Below are 27719 nucleotides of genomic sequence, written 5' to 3'. Positions count from 1 at the left end.
CTTATGTTAAATGCTTGGAGAAGGGAAGCTGGTGGAGGAGAAGAAAGGTATTACTGTAGTTTCAGAGGAAGAAAATGCATTTCCTCAGTATTCCTAGTATTCCTCAGAATTCCTCATTTGTGTTTTTCATAACGCCACGGAAACTGTCCTAAGATTCCATGAGGTACGGTCCACCAGCTGTGGAGGCAAAGAGCTGCTGACGGAACCAGACACAGGAAGCGCACCGCAGCGCTGCTCCCCCAGCCCAACCGCTCCGCGGTGCCCAGGCTGCCGTGCCGCGCTGGCCCCGGCCCGGCCCTCACGGCCGCTAAACGGCCCCGCGGGCTCCGGCCCCGCCGCCCCACAGCGAGGCCGGTGGAGGCGCGGCAGCGCGCACGCGCCGGGCCCGCCGGCGGGAGGGGCCGGTGGCGGCGGGGGGGCGGGGCGAGGCGCCACGTGACGGCGGCGGGGCGGGCGCCATGGCGCGAGTGGGGCCGGCGGTGGGCAGCCCGGGTCCGGCCGGTGCCGCGGTGCCACCGGTCCGGCTGGCGGCGGAGCCCGCGAGAGCCGCGGCCATGTCTTCCGTCGCCTCCTACGAGAGCCTGGTGCACGCCGTGTCCGGGGCTGTGGTGAGCCAGGCGCCGCGGCGCCGTTGGGGGAGGGGGCGCTTCCTCGGGGCCGCCGCGGGCGCTGCCGCGGGCGGGGCGTCTGGCGGGCGGGGGGCGCGGAGGGGGGCGGGGGGCGCGGGCCGCTTCAGCTGTCAGACGGGGGGGCCGCGCCTGAGGGGGCGGCGGTGATGGGGCGGCGGGGCCCTGCGGGGGGCGGCCAGGCCCTTGGCGGCCCGAGGGGGGCGTTGGGGGCCGGGGCTCCCTGGCACCGAGCGGTAGCCCCGCCACCCCGCCCCCCGCCCCCGCGGGCAGGCTTGCGCAGCCCCGGTCCGCATCCCACCGGCTTGGATGTGGGGTTTGATGAGCCTGGAGGCTGGCTCTGCCCGGAGCGGCGGGAGCCCCCTGGGAGCCGCAGGTGTGCGCCCCTGGATGCGGGCCTGTGAAGTTGGGCGTCCGAGGAACTACGAAATGTTAAGCCTGCCACAAGTGAAGGCAGAGGGGCAACGCTTCAGCAGTGTAACAGCTGTACTAAGCATCCACGTTACGCGTTTGTCTCATAAACACTTGAGGTGAAGGGTGAGGCAACGAATCGGTGTTAATCAAAACATAAAGCAAGCACCGTGCAGCTAGAGGAGGCTTGTCTAGGTTATCGAATTAGATTTTTCATGTTATGCTTGTAAATTAAAAAGCGGTGTTTAGCTTCTGTAGTTTTCCTAGGATGCCTGGCCCTTCAGTGAATGAGTGCTAGCTCTGTAAATAGCACATCAGCCTTGTGCTTCTAGCAGATGAAGAGTTGTAGCACCATGGAGCACGCTGGACCAGGTGTACTGGTGGATTTCAAGCAAGCTGATGTGGCTCTAGTCCTGGGCTGTTCCAGACTGGCAAGAATTCCTAAATGTGCCTTTTAGTAATTGCTGATCTACTGTTCTGGCAAAACTTCCCGTTCTAATTTGAGTCCTTAAAAGAACTCACAATGTCTTCTCTAGGGTGACAGTCACTGTATGTTACTGAACAATAAAGGCTGATTCTAAAAGGAAAAAAAAGACACTAAAGGGTGTTTTGTCTTTATGATAAATAAACATGGGATTATTGTCTGCTCTTCAAAGTGTTTTAAATCTGCTTATTTTAGCATCAAGGCAATGGGGATTTTGTTTCCACTTTCGAGAAATTGAACTCTCTCAAATGATCTCATTATTGAGACACTGCTTATTCTCATTTTACTTGCTTGTACAGAAGTTTCTAGCCCTCACTGTTAGCTTCTTACTCTCATATACTCTCACTATAATTGGGCTGTGCTCCCAAACAAGGTTTGTGGTATGAACCGAGCTCATAAATTCAGCCATAAACCTTTAAAACATGTAATGAAAAGGCATCTCAGGTCTCTTGGTGGTGGTAATTAAGTTAATAGAAATTCCCTATTGTATTTGAAGATGCTTATAGATCTCAGCAGTGATGCTGCTATGAAGGAAGACAGAACATTTTGGAGCTATTGGACTTCTGTACCGGCATGACTTCCACTTGTCGCTAATATTCATCTAAAATTTAAAGCTGTGGAGCAAGAATTTTTGCATAAAACAAGGTGGCTTTTTTCTTTTTATTTTACTGCCTTGTGTTGGAAACCTTGACTTCTATTTTTTTTCATTATAGTAAAGGTGTTCTCATTGATGTAAAGATTTCTGTTTGCTGCTGTAATGTATACATTTTGGAACTTTTGACGTGGGTACTGACTGTTCTGATACTGTCTCACCATTTGTTTAAATTATTATGAAGTGTGCTGATGTGTGGATGTGATGCAAGAATTTTAACAAAGAAAGCAACCCACAGAACTGTGCTGAGGTAATGAGTCAGAAGAACATGTCAGATCACAACATGGTAATTTTTATTTCTGTTCTAATATGTTCAGAGTTCATATATCTTCTAGGCTACCTCATCAGACCTGAGGCAAATGAGTAGTTTAGTGAGCAGCAAAGAAATTGATGCTTGATTTCCTGTGAACTTTAGTTGAATTACATACATTTTCTCGAACTCTGTATGTAGCCATAAAGGAACCCTCCTGTTACAGAAGCAGCAAGAATGAGAATTTTATAGGAGTGTTATGGCAGTAGTCAAGCTGCTTTGCTTGACTCCGAGTGTTGGCTGACGAAATTTTTTTTTTTATTCTTTTAATATTTTAAATTATTATTCTTAGCTGTGGTCCTGCATGCCTCTTCTTGGCAGCAGTCACCTTGGGCCCTTTGTTCTGGCCACTTACTGCCGCCTGTTGGCTACTGCACAGTTGTTTATGTGGTGCTGCGGTTGATCAGGGAACTGATCTGACTGAAGTAGCCCAGTGGAAAAACTTTTTTTTTTCAGCCACACTAGTTTCTTTGTCTGCATCATTGTGTAGGTGCCCAAAAAGTTATGCCACCAGAACGGAGGAGGCAGGGATGCAAATACAGTTGACCAAGAGCTGGGATTGCATAAACCAGTTTGTACCTGTGCTAGTGATTATTCAGTGATAGTGTGACTTGACTCGGCAAACTGCTGAGGTCCAGCACTGACGGGAAGGTGGTGGGAAGGCAGACAGTGAAGCCTCACCCTTTCAACCGTACAGGTTTATACATGTCAGCATATGTTCCTCCAATCGGTAGCATGAGTTACTTGCTCTGCTGGTCTCGCGTGCAATTCAGTAAGGAATCTGAGCCTATCTTAAGCTTTTTCTTTTGCTGGGGAAAGGGCTGGTCCTGCTCATCCCTCTCCTTTCCCTTCCATCCTTGAAATCCTGTCTCCTCCATATGATGCTTCTGTCAGTCACATTGCCACATAGTTGAGTTGCTCCGTTCATAAACGCAGGAGAAAAGTAACTCTGCTTTTCTGAGTTTATTTTCTTCAATTTAGCAAAAAGAGGGGAGAAGGGTACAAATTATCTTTTATTGGTGGCAATCTGTTAGATCAGCTGAGTTATCTTATGACATTCTGTTGAGCTATAGCTTCACATGTTTTAAGCCAGTTCGAGCCTGTAAGGTTCGTTGTGTGGGAATGATTCAAAGCTGTGTCAGGGGCGGTTCAGACTTCATATTAAGAAGTATTTCTTAACTGAGAGTATTCAAACATTGGAACAGGCTGCCTGGAGAGGTGGTTGATGCCCCATCCCCTGTTGGTGTTTAAGAGCCATTTGGACAATGCCCTTAAAAATACTCTTTAACTTTTGGTCAGCCCTGGAGCTGTCAGGCAGTTAGACTAGGTGATCATTGTAGGTCCAACTGAAATACTCCCTTCTGTACTTTGTGCCCACCCATTTGTCCTGTGTGCCACTACCCCAACAATTTCTCCATTTCCATATTCTGATTTTGCATGCAAATGTGTGTGCTGCTGTATGGTGGGTTACACTGAGAGTAGGTTTCAGGATAAATCTCGCTTTGGGAGGGTGGAAGCAGGATAAATGGGGCAAGGGAAGGCTGGAAGTTGTAATGACTGCAGTCTCATGGCTGTTTTTTGTGTAGGTGTGTCTAACTGTTCTGAGGTTGGCTTCAGAGTTGCCATAATGCAGCTGATATTAGGAGGTATATTTTGGCTCTTTCTGGCACTTTTTTTTTGTGCTGGCACTAGCATTCTAACAAATGTATTCTTTGCGAATTTTTAGTTAGATGGGTTCATTAATCGTACTTTCTCTCCAGCTGCGTACACAGTAAGTACTGAGAATGAGCAGACACAGGGCAAGTACACAGGAGAGCAGAACCAACCCTTCTGGCTAGAGGCCAAATTAAATGGCTTGCAATGACCAGGTAGTTCTGGCCAAGTGTTTCCTTTCATTTGCTACCTGGTGTTACAAAAACTGGAGAAACTGAAGTCTTGTTAAGACTTCAACCAAGTCTTAGTGAGAAAACACCACCTGAAAAATAATCCTCTGTTGCTGGTAGTAGACATAGGTCCGAGTAGCCTGCTCAGGAGATGGAGTGTTTCCAGAGGCAAAGCTTGCTTAAATGCAAGGTGTAACATAGCTCCAGAAAAGTCACACCACGCAGTATGCTTTAAACACAGTGCTTGTGTGGCTTGCTGTATCCCAGACCTTGCCACTGTTTGAACAGTTTGCATGGCTCCTAACGAAGAGTGCCACAGCTTTAGCAGCCACTTAATGCATCTAATACTACTGTATTTAATACTGTTGTAGAGTGTTAACAGGTTTACACCAAGCCAGGGTCGTTCTGAGTTGGGTATCTTTTCGAAAAGCTGTGCAGTATCAGTGCTAGAGTACTAAAGAATGGAGAAGCTGAATGATGGTGGAGGGGGCGGGGGAACAGCTTCTTGTAGGGAAGATAAGGGCATTTGCAAATACATTATTTAACCCTGCTGTAAAGGAGAGTGGCTGCTGGCTTTTCTGTTTAGAGGCTTTAATGGTTGCATTGCACAGGAAGTGAAGAGGGCGTTGGATTTACAAGTGAATCTGGTGACATCTAGGTCATGATTTAATTCATTGTATGTAATTCATACCACAGAGGGTGTCTGGTAGGCAGGTCTTTGTTGTCTAAATTGGTATTTAGTGTAATGCTAGATTAAGTCCTGGAAGATGTGTGCTGCCAGGTTTTTTTTAATGAAGAAGAGTTTCTGGTTTTTTTCTGAAGTCAGAACAAGGTTATTATGACACAAGCAACCATTGTGTTACAGTTGTCTTATTTTGTTGTGGTTTTTAAATTAGAAATTGGGTATTGAGGCTAATGGGAGTTAGGGCAAGTGCAGTGTGTTTGTCTCCTGCTGCACAGTTTATCAGCTCTCAGACCTCAAAAACTTTCTCTTTGGGCAAAAAGCTTCTAATGGGTTTAATTTGAGCTTGATTAATACAAAAGAAAAAAAGAATCTTGTTTGTAAGCATGAGACCAAAACCCACTTGAAATAGGTATTGCTACGTATGGAGTCTATCCCCTTTTTAAACTTACTCGGTAGACTGGTTTCTGGGTGAGAAGTGAAGGGCTACAAAGAGTCTGGCCGGCATCTGTACAAGCAGCTGATACATTATATAGCCAGTTTATTTTGTTTTGCAGGGCAGTGTGACTGCAATGACTGTGTTTTTTCCTTTGGATACAGCTAGGCTTAGACTTCAGGGTAAGTGTCAAACTCTAGTTTCTTTTTATGATGTTGTTTCTGTTCATCTTGGCTTGGGTGCTTGTAAGGGTGGTTGTAGGGGGGCCTATCTTGCATGAAAGAGAATCTTACCTGTGTAACACTCACAGCATTTAATCACTTAACACCATTTTTCCAGCTGAAGGCCTTTGCAAAGTATTGGGCAACCTTTTAATTGCCTGAAGAGACTGTGTTCTGTGGCCAGACATGGCTTTTAAGTGGTTATCTAAGACCAAAAAGAAAAATAAAGATGTGAGATTACACAGGATGACATTTATGTGGTGGTGTTGCTTTTGGCTGTTGAGAACACTTCAAAATGCAGGGGCAGCATCGTGAAAAACTGGTCTAGAATTATTCCTGAGAATGGTTTAAAGGGAAAAGTCAGGGTTAGAACTGGCAATAGGAGCATCCAGTGTTTTGAAAAAATGCATCTGGGTATGAATTTTGTTTTTCTAAAGCTCTATCTTCTAATCAAAAGTCACCAGAATCACCAAGCATTTTAGTGCTGTGACTAAACTGCTGTTTAGAACTAGAGGGAGATCATCAGCCAAGAAATATACGGTTGAGAAATGAGCACCCTATTGCTGTTAAGCATTTTTCAGTGTAGGAGGAGACAGTGTTTTGCTAAGGCTCAGCTGTTTGCAGATCAGCTGTAGGAGATTGGTGGTGTTAGTCTGGGGTCCAAGGAATGATTTTGAGAACAGTTAGGCAGGCCCAATTCTAGTCCCTCACCTAAGGGGAACCTAGCTTTGGTTCCTGTCACAACTATTAGGTTAGGAGTTGGTAACTACAGATACTCTGGTGCACATCAAAACTTGCTAGTCTGAGTAAGAACAAAAAAAAGGAATTGGCCTTACCTAGCATATGAAAATAAGGAGATGCTTTCAGCAGTTGCTGCAGAAGTGGGAAATGTCTGTGCTTTATGAGGAAGAAGAAATGTGCAGGGGGTATGTTCAGATGGGAAAGATAAGGACTTGAAAATGAGTGCTAAAACTTGGAATAATCTAGAAGTTTGATTCTTTTGTTTTCCAGTTGATGAGAAGCGGAAGTCTAAGACAACGCCGGCAGTCCTATTGGAAATAATCAAAGAAGAAGGCCTGTGAGTAGACACATTTTTTTCTGTTTGTCTTCATGTAGACAAGCTCTAAGACTAACTTGAATTTGCTTTTAAAGTGGAATAGTTAGCCGGTATCTCTGTGGACAGGTTTTTATTCTAATTAAAATGTCTCCATCTAAGTGTGATATGATTTGCATAATCTTACATGTTCGTCTTTAGCTAATTTGGATTAACTTTCTTGAGCACCTTACACAATTCTGTTCAGTGATGTAACTGTGCCTCCTCACAAATGCAGGTTTGTACACAAATGTACCTTCATGTACCTACCTGATAAACCAGCTTTGTCTGCCTGGATTCTTGGGTGTGTCCATTTCTCCTAACAAGATGAAACTCTTGGGCAGCAAAGCCAATTTCAACAGGAGAATTGAGACATGTTTCCCTGTTGGCAATTTTTTCTCCTCCAAGGCATGTGGAAGTAAACAAATGAGTCTTTATGCTGGTGAGATTCAAGACCTATCTAAAAGCGATGCTGTGCTTTAGTACTTGCCACACAGGCTGAGCTGCCTGGGAAAAACGCTTCTACGTGTGTCCTTGTTACAAGTATTTTCCTAAGTGAATCCCTGGAACTCAAGTAGACCAGAGCTTCCAGGATATTAAAGCTGACAAAAGTTTAGCTTGACCAATAAAGTTTTTGCCACCTTTGAACTTGAGCAGTTCGCAGTTGTATGCATGAGTGTTTCTCAGTCAGTTGGTGATCTCTTTTGTTCACATTCCTGCATTACTTTTGTCACATGAGGGTAGCAAGTCAACTTTAAATAAAAAATAAAAAAAAAGGAAAGGAAAAAATGAAAAAGAAAAAATTAAGTTAACGGAAGTGGAGAGACTGCAAAAGCAGTCCTCCAACTTTTCCTGTGCAACAGAAAAATCAGTAATCCTGGCAAGAGGGGAACATTGTATCTTCCAGAGGTGTTGGGAAGGCCTAGCTAAGCAATGATACTAGTTTTAGAGATGTTTCTGGAATAACAAAAATCCCCCAAACAACAGCAAGTCTGAAATGGGATGTGAGATCATAAACATCTTGTTCATATTAGTCTGCAGAGTCTTGTCTCATATTACACTTTTGTGCGACTGCTTTTCTCATCTAGTTACAGCAAATAGGTTTAGCTAATGGACTTTTGTAGAAAGTTTTGCTTTCTTCCCTGCGCTTTCATCCTTACTGAATTCTTCTCAAAGTTGCAGTTTGGAACACAAACTTAGGTTTTATTTGTGTGCAGAAGTATTTGTATGTGAATTATGGATGTTAGCCCTGACAGCTTGAGTCATTAAAATAAACTCATATTTTTTTGTCTTGGTTTCATGTTTTGTACTGCAAGATACTTCATTTGAAGATCATTAGAAGTTGTTCTTAATAAATGAATCAAACAAAACTAACTCTCAGTTAGAGGATATGGTACACTTTCTTTCTGCCTTTCTTTTCCAGCACAGAAGAGATAGGTGATGCAAAAACTGTTTTAATTCTACTAATGACTAACTGTATAGTCAGTTAAATTGTAATTGTAACTGTATAATTAACTTCAGAAACGGTCTTAATAATGTGGTATATTGCCAGCTACATGGAAGGGGGAAGCACCTGATGCATCAGAAATGAAAAACTAGCATTTACATCATAAGAACGGTCAGATGCTCTGTTTACCAGCCTTGCATCTTTTACGGTCATCTTGGGAATCCTTATATTCTGCGTATTCCCAATATGTTAATGCATGCTAAAATGCCTCCATGATTGCTGCTGGTCGTTGAGATTTTTTGGGCTGTTAACATGATACCAGTTCTCTGCCTGTCCTGTGCAGCTTCAGTGGAGGTATGTATCATTATCGGGGATTTAGAGCAGCTGTTGAGGTGTCCTTGTTTTACAGGCTTATCAGGCCTGTCAGAGAAGGGAGCTTTGTTAGTCAGCTGTTACAAAATTATTCTTAAATCAAGATAGATTTAGATGATACATAAACAATGACAGTTATTCACAACACCTGAAAAATAAGATAGCTGTGAATCATAAGGGAGTATTCACTTTTTCATCTGTGTTTAATCTAATTAAATTTAAAGAGGTAATTTCTTTTTCTCACTTACCTGACTGACTTGCTCTAAACTTTACTAAGCATTTATTAGAAATTCTTCTCACCTGCATATCTCATGCCCCAGGCTGCATCCTTTGGAAAACTTTCCATTGTGGAGTATATTAACTTCAGTATCTAGTCTTCCATTTTTAAATTTTATGTGAGAATTCAGACACTTTTTTGTCTTCATTACTCTAGGTTGTCTTTTTTTTTTTAATTTTGTATTGAGGAAGTAGTTGTCTGTAATTTTTTCCCAGCTGTGTTAAGCATCGCTTTCTTTCCTTGGAGATGTGAGCATCTCTGTACTGGGGTGTTGTCTTTTGTATTGGACTGACAATTCCATTTCTCAACAAAGATGAGAATTTTCCCCATGCCTTGGTATGTTTTAGTATATGGTTTGAATTGGTTGTACCAGTCTGTATCTTCATGTTGATACCACAAACATGTATTCATCGCCTGGATGTTTGTAGTTCACTGCTGGCTGTTGGAAGAGAGCAAATACAGTGGTAGTACTCACTTCTGGAGCGAGTGAGCCCCAAGCTTCTCACTGTAAATATATTGTACCTCTGCAGCTCCTTTTCAATGGAATTATTCTTGATGACAGAATAACAGAATGTTTAGGGTTCTAAGGGACCTCTGGAGATTATCCAGTCCGACCTCCTGCTAAAACAAGTTCACCTAGAGCAGGTTGCACAGGATTGTGTCCAGGTGGCTTTTGAATGTTTGCTGAGAAGGAGACTCCACAACCCCTCTGGGCAGCCTGTTCCAGTGCTCTGTCACCCTTGAAGCGAAGAAGTTTTTCCTCATACTTACGTGAAACTTCTTGTTTTTCCGTTTGTGCCCATTGTCCCTTGTCCTGTCACTGGGCACCACTGAAGAGTCTGGTCCCATCCTCTTGATGCTCACCCTTAAGAGATTTCTGTACATTGCTAAGATCCCCTCTCAGTCTTCTCCATGCTGACCAGGCCCAGCCCTCTCAGCCTGTCCTCATCAGAGATGCTCAGTCCCCTCGTAACCTTTGTAGCCCTCTGCTGGACCCTCTCCAGTAGTTCTATAGTAGTTTATATATATAGTAGTTACTATAATTTAGAAATTTAAGCATTCATTATTTTTAATGGTACAGTCAGGAGTTTTGTATGGCTTGTTACCATTAATGATCAAGACATATCTAGTTAGTATTGCATGTAGTATACAGTATTGTATCTCTGGGACCCTCCACCAACATGTAAAATCAACCAGATCACATACTTTGCTGATCCTCACCGTGACTTTTTCTTCTCCATTAGGTTGGCACCGTATCGAGGATGGTTCCCTGTTATCTCCAGTCTTTGCTGCTCCAATTTTGTTTATTTTTATACGTTTAATAGTCTTAAAGCTCTTTGGGTCAAAGGTCAGCATTCAACCACTGGAAAAGACTTGGTTCTTGGGGTTGTTGCAGGTAATACTTAAAAATCCCAGTTTCCTCAAAAATGTATTTTTAGTATATTCTATGTATTGTTTTTCTTTATGAAGTCCACTGGAGATCACACTGAGTACTTATTCATCCTGCTGTGTGCAGACCTGCTTCACTGTGCAGCTCTGATTGCTCTTCTGTGTCCTCCCCACCTCATAAGTAGGTGCATAAACTGTTCCTGTTGTGAATTCTAGCACAAAGCACAGTGCTGTTTCAATCCAGTATTTTACTTGTGTCTGATGTGTTGTTTACTCTGGTATCTAAGCATCGTCGTTTTGATGTTGAAGACAAGTGGCAGGGAGAGGTGGTAGTGTTTTTCAGAGGAAAAGGTATACACCAGTTCTGAAATATTTTCAATTACGATAATTAAGAGTTCTTAATGTAAGCATTTGGGTGTCAGTTCTCAGACTTGTTTTTGAGTTGTTACCTGAAAGTGACAGCAAATCCCTAGACATAGGGAGGTCCAGTGGGGCCTTTAACATGGATGCTACTACGGTGGCTTCTTTGAAGGGATGATGACATTACTGGCTTTTCTAACAAATCCAATTTGAAACATTATCATGGTGTGCCTCTGTTTGCAAGTAATGCCTTGTGAGAATAAGTGCTTATGTAACCACGCCGAAACAAGCTGATTTTTAAAAAACCTGCAAAAAAGGCCTGTGAATTTTTTGGGGGAGGGCAGGGGATGGTGGTGGGTAGGGGAGGCCTTTTTAAATTTATTTACTATTTGCTATTTTATTTATTTACTTCTTTGGACTTTCAGTGTAGGCACAATGAATGGCTGAGTAGTTCGGGGAATGTAAGGAAGGAAATTCTTAAAGTGGCTTTATCACTGTGGGTAAAATATTATATTCTGGAGCACTGGCTACAGCAATTAGGGTAACAGCTCGTCAGTTAAATGACTAGCTCTTCTTCAATGCCATTAGTTTATATCCTTATAATGGAATAATACCTGGTGTAAACTGAAAAATTCTACTTAAGGTGTTTACTGATACTCCCTACCTATCTCTCATTCCTACTACTGGTAGCAAATACAGGTTGGAAAAATACGTTAAAAAAAAGCAGCATCTTTCCAGTCTGCAAAGTAAAGTTTTATGACTTCCCTTAACTGAGTCTGGGTGAAAAATTACAAGGAAACTGTGCTGTAGCCTGTTACTTCTTAATGCAATCATGTTGACTTTGGCTAAGAGAGGTTAATGTGGCTTGCCTTCTCTAGTGCTTGATTTTGCTCGTAACTTCTTTGAAGAGCTGACTGTAGTCCTTATGAAGGATACTGTATTAAAAGAAAACAAAAAGGCACAGTGTAGGTAGTAGGTTTCACCTTTTTCAGATTTACTGTTCTTCCTGGTGATACAGTGTGTCCATCTCAATATAATGGAATGATTCAGTCTGTCACTCAGACTTCTTCCAAAGCAACTGAAGCAGAATCAGTTGCTAATTTTTGTGATGCAGAAATATTAATAAGAAAGGTCAGAAGCTTGTTTTAACATAGTTAATTCAATGTGACTGCCTTGGTCGTTACTGAACAGGAGAGACGTATACCAAGTGATTGCAAAGATAATGTCACTTAATTATCCCTGTTAATTAAGAACTGTATTTTGCAATACCTCTTTGTTGCAGCCTTATGTATGCTTATCGGTTTCTTTTCCTCCATCTTAATTTGTGATACTCAATTTCCAAGCTTTATGTTGGGGTTTGTTATTGTGCGTAATCTCTTGCCACTTCTAAGCCTTACTTAAAATACTTGCAGAATCCTGTGTTTTCCACTGTAAGTGTACTTAGTGAATCTAAAAGCTCGATATTCTCATTCTTTTGGCAGTGTAGGAGCTCTGTTCTGGTAATCAAGCTGTATGCGTTTATCTGTTTTGATCTCTCCCTATAAAATAATCCTTCTAACCGTATTACTCTGTGTTTCTTTCTGAAAGTAGGCAGGCAGCAAGTCATCACGGAGTGAAGTAGGGCATGAAAAAGTAGAGTATCTTGTGCTCCAGTGTGGTGTAGTATGCAGCAAAGTAACAAGTTCACTTAAGATTCCTTCAACATGTTCATATTTAGTGTGTTTTGTTGTTTGGGGTGCTTTTTCTGGTTTGGTTTGTGGGTTGTTTTTTTTTTTTTAGTTTCGGAGAGGCGTAGCAGAAATGTCTTGCCACTGCATGCAGTCTGCTGACGACAAATTCATGGTGGTGCTGTGGGGGGAATATGTGAAGCAGCTCATTACAAATTACCTGTTTACTTTTCCCATATACTGTGTTAATTTTTTCCCCTCTTCCTACCAGTAGTTTCTTTAGTGTGTGAATTGGGGTAAAAGGGGATAAAAAAAAAAGTTTGACATAATCTTCTGGCTTTTGCTGATTTTCTGTGTGCTGGGTTTTCTATTAGGTGTAGTGAATGTACTCTTGACCACTCCTCTTTGGGTAGTGAACACACGCCTGAAGCTGCAGGGAGCAAAGTTTAGAAATGAAGACATTGTACCAACCAATTATAAAGGTATAATAGGTAAGTACCTATTGTTGTCTTCAACCAAAGAGAAGTTTGTTAAATGAAACATTTCAAGGACTGTGAAGTTTGAAGACTTTTATTCATGTAACCTGTTTCACCCTGGAATCTCTGTGCTTCCCCATCACTTTGCAGTCACTGAGTTTTATAGGAAACTGGACATGGCCATTTCTGGTGGTAATTAAGAATTTATAATATGCGCACCTGTAACTGCAATACCTTTTGCCAAGGCAGGTATCTTACCATACAAATACTGGAGTGATAGTGAGCCCAGTGAGGTGGTAGCTGGGAGTCTGCATTTAGACAGACAGTCTGCAAATTAAACTTCACTCACCTTAATCTTTTAATTGCCTACATGTTCAGGCTGTCTTCCTTTTGAAAAGAAGTAAATAAGTATTGTTGTTTTGAAGGTTTAAAAGACCTTAATCTTAATGCTGAGCTTGTACTAAAAAGAGCAGGAGTCTGCAGATGATAAGCTCTGTTTGCATTAATGGTGATGTGAGCAAGAACCTCCTTTGTCACTATTTTTGCATCAACTTCCAGATTAGAATGGAAGATAAAAAGTCATATAAATGACTGCAGTGGATTTTTATACAGTTTGACTATATTAGGCTTCAGGTGTAACTTTTCTTACCTTTTACAGTCAGAATGTTGTACTCATTATTTTATGTGTTGTGTCCCCCCCCTTTCTTCTCAGATGCCTTTCATCAGATAATACGAGATGAAGGAGTCTTAGCGTTATGGAATGGTACTTTCCCCTCCTTGTTGCTGGTCTTCAATCCTGCCATACAGTTCATGTTTTATGAAGGCTTTAAACGGAAGCTTTTGAAAAAGCAGCTGCAAGTGAGTGTGTTTTGAGGCCAGGTGATGGATATGCTCTGTTATAAGACGGCTCTGACATGCATTACTTGGAGCAAATTCAGAAATGTACACATGGGTTTGGTTCTTGTATTTTTGAGGGTATTTTTTGAGTTAGTATATCTTCTAAAAGCGATCCGTCATCGTGAAGTGAGATGCGAATCTTTCACATCCTTAGGAAGGATATTCCTGTGATGAATTCCTCCTCTTGTAAAAATAAAACTGCACCTCTTGTCCACAGTCTGGATTTAAAGTAGAGATTTAAAACTCTAACATATCTGTTTTGTAAATATGTACATACAGACTGTTTTGAAGTCACCTCTTAACCCTTTTCCCAGTAAATGAAGTATATTGAGCCTTTGAAGTATGACAGAATTGTTCTAGCCCCTGTCATTTCAATAACATTTTTTTCCTGAAGCCCTCTGTTTTTAAGTATCCTTTTGCCAAAGATGGACACTAGAATTGAACACAGCATTGCAACCATACCTTCTGATTATCTAGAGGCAGAATCGCTTTTCTGTCTCAGCTTTATAGTCCTTTTTCTTTGTCCTTTTTCTCTATATCAGATATGCATCTCACCTGAACGTATGTTCCTTTTATGTTCTAGCAGATGGAAAAGTATTTTTGTTACATTTTAGGATAATGTCACAGTAGATGTTTTTTGTGACTTTAGAATGCATTTAGCTGTATTGAGATTTTAGATCATATTCATATGTTACAGAGGCATCTTGTTTTTCCTCAAGACATAGTGAGATTATTTTTACATGAGATTTTGAATCATAGATGAGGCTTGGGGTTTTCCTACCATCTTTAGGCAATGCTGCAGCTGTAGCACTCTTTATTTGTGTCTGATGGACCTATCCAGTTACATTACGGACAATACGATTTTTTGAGTGACAAGCTGAACTTCCCTCTGCGTTGTTACTTGCCTGTTGGCTAATTGCTATAGTTACTTCTTGTTTCTTTTAAATTATTTAGTTCTACCTTAAATTAGGGCACGTTTTTGTCCATGATCAGTGGAGAAGGGAAAATACGTTTTTCCCCTAGCAATGGTCATTCTTATCTTGGATAACATTTTTCTTCCTATTTGATCTTTTCCTGACTGTCTTAAATAGATCAGATTGACTGTCTTAAATAGATCAGATTGACTTTTTTAAGATCTGCATGTTGTCTGCATATTTCTGATTGCAATCAACATATTTTGCAAATTTGGAGCATGTTTTGATATGAGCACCTTCTCGTTTTCGGTGATTAGCTCACACTGTTAGACTGAGATGCACTGTAATCAGCTTAAGCTGTAACAATGTATTTGGTGCACTGTGGAACATTGTGGGCTTTGAAGGTGAGCATGGGCTCCCAGCAGGTGTTCTTCATTAGCAGGGGACAAGATTTTTAGCCTATGTCATCAAGACTAGAAGTCTGCCTGATAGCGTAGTGATTATGTCTCAGTGTTCACAGAGGGGTGTTCAAGGAGCCTTTCACCGTCACCTTTTCATATGTGCTGTGACTTGACAGTTTATATGTTGCAAAAGCTGAAACGCTTATTGATCGGTACATTTAAATGCTACTTCCCTATCTTTTGTCTACTTTTTGTGCTTTACATTGGTCTAGGTGTATGGCTTTATTTCTGCTATGTTTTAGTAACCTACTTGTAGTGAGAAATGCAAAAGCTTGTGAGCAGGTAGAGGTTGCAAATAAACTTTAGTTGTGGGAAAGTAAGCTGGTTAAATTATAACTCTTTAAAATGGGAAGATCCGTAGACTTTGTGAAATCTTTATGCCAAAGATACTTAGATAACCTGGTAGCAGGTACCAGTACAGAATCCCCAGACACCTACAGGTAACTGTCTGGTTTGGTACTATGTGGATGTAATATGTTCCTTTATCTTATTGAACAGCTCACATCTTTGGATGCTTTTGTCATTGGTGCAATAGCCAAAGCAGTTGCCACCACCCTCACTTATCCTCTGCAGACAGTACAGTCAATTCTGCGGGTAAGTAATAATTTTATTTCAGGGTAGCTGCCTTTGACTTGTTCTGTATAATGCAGGCCTTGTTCCTGTGGCTTGTTTTTCTTTGTGTTAATGAACCCATCATTTTTGGGAGCTCCTTTTGGATGATGCAGTCAGTGATAAGGATGCCTGTCTTTGATCCTGTACTGACAGATTCTGATAGAACTCGGTATTACTGGTGCACATTTGTTTTGAGTAGCTGGTAGGATTGACAACATAATGCATCAGTACAGCATCTTGCAGAAGCTGATGCACTATGCTGCTTTTAGGCATTACAGAAATGTAGCTTTACTTCTTTAAATATAAATAGAAAATGTGTCAAATGGAAAGTTAAAATTAAATCCTCTAAACCCAATTTGTTTCCAGGGTAATCCAAAGCGTTATTATTTTATTCGGATGATGGCCTGCGCTTCTCAGTAGCCAGAAAGTGATTCATCAGGGCAAACAGAGCTCCCTCATAAATAATATTTTTAATCACTTGCCCAGCCTTGTACACTAATTGTAGTGGTAATGGAAACACTTGCATTTATTCTCAGTTGCAGTTTGTATGTTTGCTGGATAATGTTGCTACCTTCAGTATGTACCAATGTTGTTGTAATACTGAAGCAAGACAAAGGGGGGGGGGGGGCAGGGGAGTAAGGGACCTGGCCCTACATAAGCAAGCATATTGTACTTTAATTTCTGTGCTTTTTAATCTGGTTTTGTAAGTTGTTTCTCGATGGTTTTTATAACAGTTAAATATTAATAAATGTTTCCACAGAAATATAATGCTATTTTCCGAAGTAAGGAGAAGCTCTAACTTGCGTTTATGATAAAGCCATTATATATGTTCTAAAACTTCTGTAGATTTGGAGAATTAGTTGAATTACTGAATGTGAACCTTCCATGCTAAGGGAATCACTTTTCAGGCTTGTCTAATAGAGGACTTTCCTTGTCAATTGTTCATCTGGAAAAAGTGATTTTCTTGAAGGCTTTGTAATTATTTTAGTTTTTCATTACTTAGAGTGAACTAAATGTATTTTGATTCTTGATAGCCTGTAAAAAGATAGTTTGGATGCTCTGTTTCAAACCCAGCAGGACTTGAATCTATTTACTGTGTGGTTACTGCTACCCTGAAAAGACACTAGATGAAACTTTTGTGTCTGCACAGCTTTCTACTTCACCACCCTAATGGTGCACAAAATGACATCTGCATTGTAGCTCTGTCAGCAACACTGTGGATTCGTCAGCAGTCATCTTTTCTGAGGTTTTCATAACTTTTGATGATCAGCTGAGCTAGTGTCTTCATTCAATGTCTTAACCTGTCTCAACAGCCTGGATGCATCATGGGGGTTAAACTAGTAAGACAGGCTTCTATTTCTGAAGTGACAGATAACAGAAGAATGTTCAAGCAAATTTAGCTTTGTCGGATAAATTGCAACATCAGTCTGTTTTTAATTTGTGATGCACTTTCCGCTGGTCTAAAGGAGAACCGGAAGGAGAGTTGGAGTGCTCTATTTTAGCCTTAGCATTGCACAGGAGTGCAATTTTCATGGGGCTACATCAATGTAACAGCTTCAACACCCTTTCCTTTCTGTGGTTGCTATAGAAATGGTTACTGTCTTGTGGCTATCACTTCATGTTTTGTCCGTCTCCTTTTGGCTTTCTGAACAAAATTCTTCTGTCTTTTGGTGACAGCGCCATTCTTTGGGGGGGGGGGGGGGGGGGGGGGGGGGGGGAAGGGCAGCTCTGGTAAGTTGTGCTGCCAGCTTGATGTACTAACCAGCTGCTGCTTGCTGCTTAACTCAGCTGAAGTCACTGAAGCTAGGTCCCTGCTGGCTTGCCTGAGCAGTGATGAGTTAGTTGCCTTCCTACTAGAGCACAGCTAACCATCAGTGTCCTGGTGGTGGTGGGTTTCTTCTCACTGTGGCCCACTGTGAAATAAAATGTATATGTGCTACTTGTTAGTGCCAGTCCATCCTCTCCCTGTGATGATGGGAAATATGAGGACCCTGTCTCTGGTTCTGCGGTCAGTAGGGGTGACTTCTTTTCCTTTGCTCTCTGAAAGAAGTAATAGCCAGAAAACCTGAACGCTTTGGGTTAGAACAGCAGAAACACGCGTCTGTGATACCTGTCCTGTCCATTCAAACTCGTACTACTTCATAATGGGTTTTCTAACTAAAGCTAGCGTTGTTACATTTGATGAAGTTTTTATCACTTACACTAAGTGATGTTAAAAAAATATTAATAAAGGTTTAGTATTTTCAGAAATAACATTCTGCATGAAGTATACTTTGTAGGGGGTTTTGAAACAATTTTAGCAAATTTACGCACAAGCTTATACAAGCTCAATAATTCATATAAACTTACACATCGTAATTAAGTTCTGTCTTCGAAGCAGAAGTACAGGACTCTTCTCTTCAAACGTAAACCTTTAGCAACTAGAACTATTGTTTGAACGTTATTAGAGTTCTTAGTAATGAAGTCTCTACACTTTTTGCTTTCAACTTTTTTGCAAAGTGCTTGTCTTGCTTCCATATAATCATAGAATAGATTGGGTTGGAAGGGACCAAACAATTATCCTGTGTAATTGATAGTGGTAAGCAGCTTCCAGCCTTGGCATTTGGCATGTCTGTCTCCCTTTCAGTCATTAAAAGTACATGGCACTGGTATTACTCATTATGTAGGGAAACTGGTTTTTAGCCTGTGTGTCCGACAAGAGTGGATGAATTGAATTTGCCTCTGGAGAAATAGCAATACTGTGAATGTTCTTAGTGACCCTGGGTGAAAAAGTTCTCTTTTAAAACTCAAGCCTCTTCTCTCTAGTATAGAGAATGCTAGTCTCTTTGGGAAATCTGCAGTAATCAGTGAAGTATTGGTGTCCTAGGGAGAAGTGAATTTTTTTTCCCCCTTGATTTTTGTACCTTATTTACGGTACAAAAATAGTCTGATGGTGGAGAAGAGAGGAGAAGGGAGCATCTAATCGTAGTGTAGTTTGGAAGTCTGTGAGTAATCTGGGCAGAGACTGGCATTGTAACTTGGAACCTAGTTAGCAGGTTTTTTGGAGGTGTGCCTGAGTCTTTGACAGTAATCCTTAACATGAATTTATCAGTATAAAATTAGTTAGTTGCTGATGAGAAGATTGTGGATTGTGAGCATGTACTTGCTTAATAAAGGAAGATTTCCAATGGCATTCTGTTGCTGCTGTTTCCATCTGAGTTCTTGAGACATATTGCAAAGGGACCGTGTCATCCTGGCTTTTTCTTAGAATTTCTGAACTGCCTAAATCTGCTTGCATGCTCTGCCTGCTGTCAGTGGTGATTTCTTACACCTAAGAAGTAGCAGTTGTCTGACTAAGTTCTGGGAGAAACTCATCTATAGGCAGTGGCTGAAGTTCACCTTTCATGGCACAAAAGTGTAACACAGGCTTCAAAAGCTATTTAGCTGTGTTGTTATAAATACAAGTGTGGCAGCCCTGGTATATCAGTAATTCATAGTTACAGCTTGCTGACAGTACTGTCAACCTGTATCAGGTAAGAGTGTCAATGAACAGTAGAAAAGGAGTTGCTGAAATTGTTAAAAAGTCTGAGACATAAAATTACAGCGGCAGCTATCATGCCTACTGAAAAACAGGTTGGAAATAAGCAAATGCAGTGAGTAGAAGAGGAGTAGGCCCAGGTAGGTGGATCAAAAATTCTGGGTTCTTCCACAACAGTTCCCATATAAATATTTTGCTCCAAGATCATTGCTGGGCAGATAAATTTTGGGTTCAACTATGCAATCTCAATGTAATAATGGTTTGCAGATGTATGAGGCTTTGCATCTCTGTTAAATGAAAGCTGAGCAAGCCAGAAAGAACTTGCTTTGAATGTCATGTCCCTACTAAGACTCTGCAAATTATGCTTTTGAGATCTTGAAAACTGTTTCCTCCAGAGCAACCAAAAGAGAGTAGATATGGCTGTGTAACACTTCCTTATAATCCATCTTAAAATCAAAACAAATTATTGTAGCATTTACCTTTTTAATGCTTGCTCTGTAAGGTTCTGTAGCGTGAGCGTTGGCCTCGGTTCTTCACTCATGGCTAGCATAACCTGGAAGATGTTAAAAGAGGTTTAAGATGGGCTTTCCAGATTTTATGTGTATGTTGGGTTTTCTGTCTCACACCATGGGGCAATAGTATAACAAAATGCTCTTCATTTTTTTCAGTTTGGACGCCACAGGTTGAACCCAGAGAACCGAACACTAGGCAGTCTTAGAAATGTTCTTTACCTTCTTCAGCAGAGAGTGAGGTGAGCTTTCAATTTTTTTTTCTTCCCAACTTGATATAGAAGACTTCAGCGTTACTAATATGTTAAAAACGTTGCTGGATCTGACTCTGTTTTTTTGACTGACTTAAACTTGCCATTTGAGTCAACCTGTGTTTTTTGTAATACACTGCAGAATAAGTACACAAAGCCAAATTCTCCTAAATATCTGTACGGTAAATGTTATCAGGGATATCTATGGATACAGGTTCATTCACCTCTTGAAGCAAGTTTCTTGCACAAAAGAGTTAATTTTCTGCAGAATTTCCTCTTTAAAATATTAAACATAGCTGGCACTCAAGAGATAAGAATGAATTTAAGATTCTTAGAGTTGTTACTAACTTGTGATAATCTTATTTGTAGTGTGCCAATTTACTTAAAGCAGGCTATTTACACTTGTTTTCTTGGTTTTGTTTTTGGGTTTTTTTTCCTTCTTAGGCGTTTTGGATTAATGGGACTCTACAAAGGTCTTGAAGCAAAGCTCCTGCAAACAGTCCTTACTGCTGCTCTTATGTTTCTAGTGTATGAGAAACTGACTGCTGCAACCTTCACAGTCATGGGATTAAAGCATTCACACAGACATTGAAAAAGGAACCTATGCCAAAGATTATGGGGTCTAGAAAACACGTTCTGTTTCTGAGACCAGGCTGGGTAACAAAGGGTCCTCACTTTCTGTGTTCCTCTTTCTTTTTAGCCACCTCCATCTCCAATATTTGGAGAAACTTGGCATACACTCTGTAGGACCTGTTGCCATGAATTCAGGGATAGCCCATTCCCTACCTTTCTGTGGACTCTGTGTTAAGAAACAAAACTTGACATGAAATTTCAACTATTATATGACTTGGTTGACTTTCTTTGCAAGAATGAGTATCTCTCACTATGCTTTGTTGTTTTCCCTCAAATCCTCCTCAACTATTCTTCTGTCTATACCTTCTGTCAGCAGCTGGTGGGGCTTGGGGTGTTATTTCCCTTGACCTGTGTTTATGTCACTTCATATTTGGTTCATTAAAATAATTCATAAATAATAAGATTTTTTACATAGTTTTCTTTTAACTTCAAGTGTGTTTGTGGCGCAGAATGATAGGATATTGCCCCAAATATCTGGCGGTGAGATTTCTGAACTGCTAGAATGTACGTTACTGGTGAGTGTAGGCATGCTGCCTTTTTGAACCCACTTACTTTTGAATGCAGATACTGGCCAGATGCAGTGGGTTTGCGTGGCAAGGTTTTGGTTGAGGGGGGAGCTACAGGGGTGGCATCTGTAAGAAGATGCCAGAAGCTTCCCCTGTGTCCAGTGGAGCCGATGCCATCTGGCTCCAAGATGGACCTGCCACTGGCCAAAGGCCGAACTTACCAGTGAAGGAGGTAGTGTCTCTGTGATAGCATATTAAGGGGGGGCGGGGGGGAGAGAAAAAAAAAATCTGTGCCAGTGGGAGAGGCGTGAGACTGTGAGGGCAGCAACTCTGCAGATGCCAGGGTCAGTGCGGAAGGAGGGCAGGAGGTGCTCCAGATGCCAGAGCAGAGATTCCCCTGCAGCCTGTGGTACAGACCACGGTGAGCAGGCTGTGCCCCTGCAGCCCGTGGAGGTCCATGGTGGAGCAGATAGCCACCTGCAGCCCATGGAGGGCCCCACGCCAGAGCAGGTGGATGCCTGAAGGAGGCTGTGACATGTGGGAAGCCCCTGCTAGAGCAGGTTTCCTGGCAGGACGTGTGGATCTGCCACGGGGAATGCGTGCTGAAGCGGGAAGGACCCATGCTGGAGCAGTTTGTGAAGAACTGCAGCCTGTAGGAAGGACTCATGTTGGAGTTCATGGAGAACTGTCTCCTGTGGGAGGGACCCAATGCTGGAGCAGGGGAAGGGTGTGAGGAGGAAGGAGCTGTAGAGATAAGGTGTGATGAGCTGGCTGTAACCCCCATTCCCTCTTCCTCTGCGCTGCAAGGAGGGAGAGAAATCAGGAATTAAGTTAAGCCCGGGAAGAGGGGAGGGGTGGAGGGAAGCTCTTTTTATGGTGGTAAGTTAAACTAATTTCCTCAAGTCGAGTGTTTTGCCCGTGACCGTTATTTCTGAGTGATCTCCCTGTCCTTACCCTGACCCACAAGCCTTTCGTTGCGTTTTCTCTCCTTTGTCCGGTTGAGGAGGGGAGTGAATAGCGGGGTTTAGGTGGGCACCTGGTGTTCAGCCAGGGTCAAACCACCACAGAGAAACATAACCTCTCGCTTTTTCAAGCCAAGTACCTCAAACTGCTTCAAGAAAATGGACCTGCTACACAGAAATCGCTGAAGATCTGCGACCCTGTTCCTTGTGAGGATATGTGAATTCACGCCATGTTCTCATGCAGACAGGGAGTGCTACCTTATGCTTCAGACTTGTGTGCCCTCTCAAAAATGTGCTTTAATTATTTTTCCACTGATTTTCCCAGATGCTTTCCTGACCATAAAGGTCCTAACTGTTGTCCCAGTTAATGTAAGTATATATGTTCTTTTTGCATCATTTTGGTCAATAGTCCCAGGCCGTAAAATCGAAATAAATCCTGCTGTGTGCACCATTAAGTTTGCAGTAGGATTGTTCTGATGAACAGTTTTATATTTGAAGTGCTGAGAAATTCTATGGCAGTTTAACACCAGGAATGACCAAGAAAAGAATTAAGTGCTGCAGGAAGCATGCTACTGAACTGCTAAATGGCACCCTTTTTTGGATCTCAGTTGAGTCAATTATAAGTATGAAATTGGAATGCAATTCTGCAGACAATGCAGAATTGTCTCTTGAACAAGAATAAAAACCTTTACACTGCTTCTTTTAAGAGTATTGGGAGTATCTGTATACAAGAAGAATGCCCTTAACTCGGTGTTGGATGGTTTTTAGTCCAAATGGGATTTACATAGGACAAGTAAGAATGAAAAAGCGTAGTAAGCCGTAATTATATTGGATGACATGAAATTTAATGAAAGACCTCACTAATGGAAAAGAAACAACCACAATTCTGAGAATTTCAGTGAAAATATTCTTCTGACTGCAATGAGTTACCCTGTGGTAAGATTGTCTGCTGTCTTTTTGGTGTTTTTAGTAAGAAATTCAGAATCGGTAGTATGGGTCTTGATAAGCTGCTTCACTTTGAAATTCCTGCTGGCAGATCATTGTGGGGAGGCAGAGGCTGATGGCTTTACATGGATGCAAAGTGGCTCTCGTGCCACTTTCGCAGAAATTTGCATGGGTGCTAGAAGCTTTAGTTCAGCATGTCTCAGATTTTTCTAGTTTGTGGCATGAAGGAGCAATTCCTGCAAATAGAGAAAGATTTTTCTGGTTGCTGTATGTGTAAGAAGAAAGTAAATTCTTGCTTGATACCTGACCAAAAAATACTTGCTACCAGCAGTGTGGTTTCAAAGGGATAAAGTAATACTTCATTTTTGTAACAAAAGCTGAATACAAAACAACTACGTAGAGAAGAGTGCTGGCCTTGGCTCTGTCTATGTTACCATTAAATCTGGAATAGGCATTTTGCGCTAAACTCACTACTTGGCTCTGCTGACCAGTTATAATGAAACATTTTCATAAAGGCATGGGGGGGAAAAAAAAGCTGTTGGAGCTGGGAGCACCTCTAGTCTCCTTTCAGTGATAGACCTGTAGTATTTAAAACTTTTTTTGCTTCTGCATTCTGCAGATTTAGACATTAGACTGAATTGACTGAAAGGCTACTTAACCTCACATGGCTGAGCCAAATGAGAGACGGTTAAGGAATTTGTTCAATCAGCTGGCAAATGCTCATGTTATAGGTGGTACCTCTCCGCCTAAGTTTTCTCAGGTATAGTTTGAACAGATGATGACATTTCTGTTAATTCCTAAAAATTATTCTAGGCTTCAAAGGCATTATATGTATCTTTTGGGATTAAAGAATCATAATTTATCAAAGCAAACTATGAAAGACAGTACTTCTGATCTAGGTACTAAAGTTGTAAGTCACTCATGTTAGATAAATACTGTTCAGAAATAAAACCAAAATACCAAATAATTTTACTTAGTAATAAATTTACTTTAAAAAAACAAAATAATTTTACTCTCTTAAAATATATTTATTTAAATTATTATTTCCTGATGTTCTCCTCACAAGCAAATGTATAACTTCAGGAGGTGTTGTGAAGATGATTCAGCTAATCTGGCTCTGTAGTTGGGTCATTTCACTGGGGGTAAAAAAAAGTTGTAGGAGAACTAATGATACATTTCCATGACAAACAGCACAAAACATACAAGTATTCTTTTAGGTAAAATTGACTCCTGATGGACGTGATTTTGGCATTTGAAGCTGGAGATAGACATGGAGGCGAGTATGAGGTGGTGTGGCACAAGAAGCTCTGCACCCAAGCGCTTGCAGTGAAAGGCTCAACCCCAGGGTTGTAGTTGCCAGTGTGCTGCATTTCTGCTGCGTGGTCAGTATGTAACTCTATGTTCTAGCCAAAAAATTTTGTCAACTCACTTCTGGAGAACCTAACAGAAAATACTTTCATCCTGAAGTGCAGAACAGACCTCTTGCCTCTTTTGTTGTTTGTTTGGGGTTTTTTTTAATACTATTTTTGAGGGAAGAAAGAAACGAGAGATGATTGTGAAAGACAGCAGTAGAGAGGATCATCTGTCTTAGCCAAGTTTCGTCATAGATAATTCTGTCCTCAGCTCAATCTAGGAGATTTAAATTTAATCTTGTCCTGTTCTTTCTCTTCCCCACCCCACGCTTGGATTGAAGGTAGGAAACTCCTATGGCACCTCAGAGATTGCAAAACAAGTGGCTTCTTGGGTTTCTGTGATGTTTAGGATGAATTCTGCTCCTGTTTGCATTCTAGACCTTGCCTCTCATGATTACAGATTGTTTGCCCATGTTTGCAGATTGCTTGGCTGTATAGTAGGGCAGTATTTAACACATTTTAGTGTGTTTTATTGTTATTCACAAAGCCTCAGGTTAGAAGTTGAGAGCTGATAGGGTATAACATGTGCTGGTTAGAAGTTGAGAGCTGATAGGGTATAACGTGTGCTGGTTAGAAGTTGAGAGCTGATAGGGTATAATATGTGCTGTTTGTCTTCAATAACATTGTTGAATTGCTTGAATGCTGCTGAATAGCACTATCTGTTGCCAGAGCTGGTTGTACTTTGCTGGAAGAGCTGCTCCATTGTATGGTTTGCCTTTGCTGGCTGCACCAAAGAAAATTATTAAAACTTGAAAGCTGACACGTGCTTTGTGTGGGAGGAAAAATGAGATTTACCTCCAGTATGTCCAAGAGGAATAGAGTGTACTGCACTGCAAAGCTGCTCATGCAGATTAATCCTTCCATTACGCATCTTGCTGCTCATCTGCCGAGGAAGGAAAAGGGGGTTGCTGACCCTGCTCCTTGCTGGCCTTCTGTAGTAAAGGCAGGCAAACACAGTCCATTCGGGGGGGGGGGTGGGGAAGGTGAACTTTCAGGATAGGAGTATTCCTGCACAGGTGTCTGTAGAAAAACACAGTCATTGCCATCAGTGGAATTATTTTTCCATCACATGTGAAAACATTTCTCAATTGATGAGCATGGGGCAGGAGAGCACAGAGCCATGGGAGGGTGGAAGCTCTTTAGGAGGCCAGCACTGCTTATCCCAGTTGGGGCTTAGATCTTTTTTTCATTTGGTTTTGGTGTGGGTTTTTTTGTGTGGGTCTTTTTTTTTTTTTTTTTTTTTTTACCCAATATGATTTAAAGCAGGTTGTTAGATCAGGTCAGGCAGGTTATCTAAATCAGTTGTTCTCTTACAATTGTTTAATCACCCAATCTAAAAAGCTGAATTCTGTGTCTACAAAGGCAGCTTCACATGGTGGGGTAGAAGATGCTTTTTGCATAACAGACCTCTCTGCCTCTTGCAGGTTTTTTTTTGAGGCAGAAACCTCTCTTGCTTTTAGGGCATGCTCCGACAGCATAGATTGCAGAGTCCTCATCAAAGAGTGTTTTCATAGTATTGGAGAGGGGTCAGGTCCATCTCTTGCAAATAAAGCTGTGCATGACTGCGTGGTCCGCACGGAGCTGTACCTTAGACCTAGTGTAAAACTTCACAAGTGTGTAACATCAGGATATAATTTACTTAATAATATTTATAGCTCACAGGTTTTGATAGTACTAGATAAAATAGGTTTGCTTTAGGATTCCGTAAACAACAGGAGAAGAACTCACTTTGAACTGCTGCTATGCCATGCAATCAATAAGCTGCCTAGTACAGATCTCTGTTCTTCTTTCAGTTCGTGTTTGAAAGAAATGGACTCTAGAACTTTCTGGAAAATAACTAAATAGAGATCTGTCTACCTTTCTATTTAGCTAACGACAGTTTTCTCTGCTGTTGTAGCCATGTGGTTTATCTGTCAAAACAGCTGGGAGGGCAGCACAGACACTTTTTAAGGTAAGGGGCAAAAGCCTGTGCAGAGATAGATTTATTTCTGTGTCGTGCAGTCAGGGAGGTACCGGTGCAGCTACTGCGGCGGGGGGAGAGGGAGGTGCTGTGGTTTGGTGGTGGTCCAGACCAGAAAGCTCAGCGAGACAAGGGTCTGCCTCCGTGGCTAACAGCGAGGGAGACGTACAAGCGATAGCAAGAGCAGGGCAAAAACTATCTGTGAGAGGTTCCCAGATGCACATCTCTGGCACCTGAGCAGATCCTGCCGTAGCACTTGCACAGCAGAGCCTGGCTCACGGGGGTGCTATCGCCGCAGTAATGAACCACACAGTTCTCGTCATCCCCTCGGCCCTGTCAGTGGTGGGAGTCTGCATTTTTACAATCACAGGCTGAAGGTTCAGATGTATATTCTTTCGGAGCTAGAACTGTCTGAGTAGGGATTTTTTCTTGCAAAATACCCCATGACCCAGTGCTTTTCATTTGCAGTGCTGCTCGCTGTGATTTTTTTAAAGCAGCTGAAGAAAATAGTAGGTGTGTCAAGGCTGCTGGTATTTTTGCTTGGATTTTGGCTGCCTAAGGCCAATATGCTAGGTTGTAACTGAGTCAGAAACAACTTAAAAGTTACATTTTTACTGGTCACACTGGGAACAGCTCCTCAGAGGAGCAGATCTTAACAACAGGGAAATCCTCTTCACGATGTTGTATTTGTAGCTTTATCTCTATGGCCAAACACCAGCTGGGTACACGTGCACTGGGCTTGGGGGCATCTGTGCTGAAAGGGCCTGGGATCAAACCCTGCCAGCCCCAGCGCAGTGGGATCGGCCCCAGTTTACCTGTAGGAAAACACATTTTTCTGACTTGACCCAGTGCTCCGCTCACACTGGGAGAATTGCGGCGCTGTCTTGGTGCTTGTTCTCCAGCACGTCACAAGGCACATTGGTCTTAGTCATGGCTGATCAACTCTGTGCGCTTACATCCACGTATGGAGGACGCAGGGTTCCCCGCATTCCCTGCCCCCGGATTTACTTAGAATTAGAGACAAATGCCAACCAGGCTTTGGCAGGCTTCACTGTGACTTCCTTACTCAGAATTGCTGCTTTACAATTTTTGGCTTGGCCTTTCTGATCTTTATCTGTGATGGACAAAAGATTCCACCTGTCTGGGTGGATTAAATATGCGATAGAGCCCCATGAAGTGTCCTGTTATCTCAGCTGAGTGATGGCACGTGTAGGCCCAGAGCTGCTGTTTTGAAGAAAAAATCTCCCCTTTCCTGTTGTTCTTGGGAATTTTGTTGTTCTTCTAATGTCCTTGAGGATCTGTGGTGACTTGCTGATGTGAATCTTTCTGTGAAGCGCTGCCTTTCATGAGTGCT

At 41.9% G+C, this 27719-nt stretch overlaps 1 protein-coding gene and 1 long non-coding RNA gene across 7 annotated transcripts in view; both read left to right on the top strand.

Annotated features, from left to right (window-relative positions):
* The first annotated feature begins 420 nt into the window (after positions 1–420).
* SLC25A17 (solute carrier family 25 member 17) lies at positions 421–20981 on the top strand. Its single transcript, XM_080393074.1, has 9 exons — positions 421–608; positions 5606–5666; positions 6717–6783; positions 10139–10290; positions 12685–12801; positions 13499–13644; positions 15557–15652; positions 19856–19938; positions 20392–20981. Exons 1-9 carry the CDS (start codon positions 459–461, stop codon positions 20537–20539), a joined length of 1020 nt encoding a protein of 339 aa, XP_080249200.1. The 5' UTR covers positions 421–458; the 3' UTR covers positions 20540–20981.
* Positions 20982–24996: 4015 nt separating this feature from the next.
* Positions 24997–27719, top strand: part of LOC308066136 — a 49745-nt gene continuing 47022 nt past the window's right edge. For all 6 annotated transcript variants that reach the window (XR_013929058.1, XR_013929059.1, XR_013929060.1 and 3 more), the window contains exon 1: positions 24997–26356. This is a non-coding gene — a long non-coding RNA (uncharacterized lncRNA). The remainder of the gene's footprint in view (positions 26357–27719) is intronic.

Source organism: Falco punctatus (assembly GCF_963210335.1).
Source record: "Falco punctatus genome assembly, chromosome: 6".
Classification (NCBI taxonomy): Eukaryota; Metazoa; Chordata; class Aves; order Falconiformes; family Falconidae; genus Falco; species Falco punctatus.
This window is presented reverse-complemented; position numbering and strand designations above follow the sequence as displayed.

What these genes read in the sequence shown, in the direction of transcription:
- SLC25A17 (XM_080393074.1), top strand. Translation starts at nt 459, where the DNA reads ATGGCGCGAGTGGGGCCGGCGGTGGGCAGCCCGGGTCCGGCCGGTGCC. An exon ending in GGTTCTTGGGGTTGTTGCAG is followed by an intron (nt 10,291 to 12,684) that starts GTAATACTTAAA and finishes GTTTTCTATTAG; the next exon opens with GTGTAGTGAATGTACTCTTG. An exon ending in CTTCTTCAGCAGAGAGTGAG is followed by an intron (nt 19,939 to 20,391) that starts GTGAGCTTTCAA and finishes TTTCCTTCTTAG; the next exon opens with GCGTTTTGGATTAATGGGAC.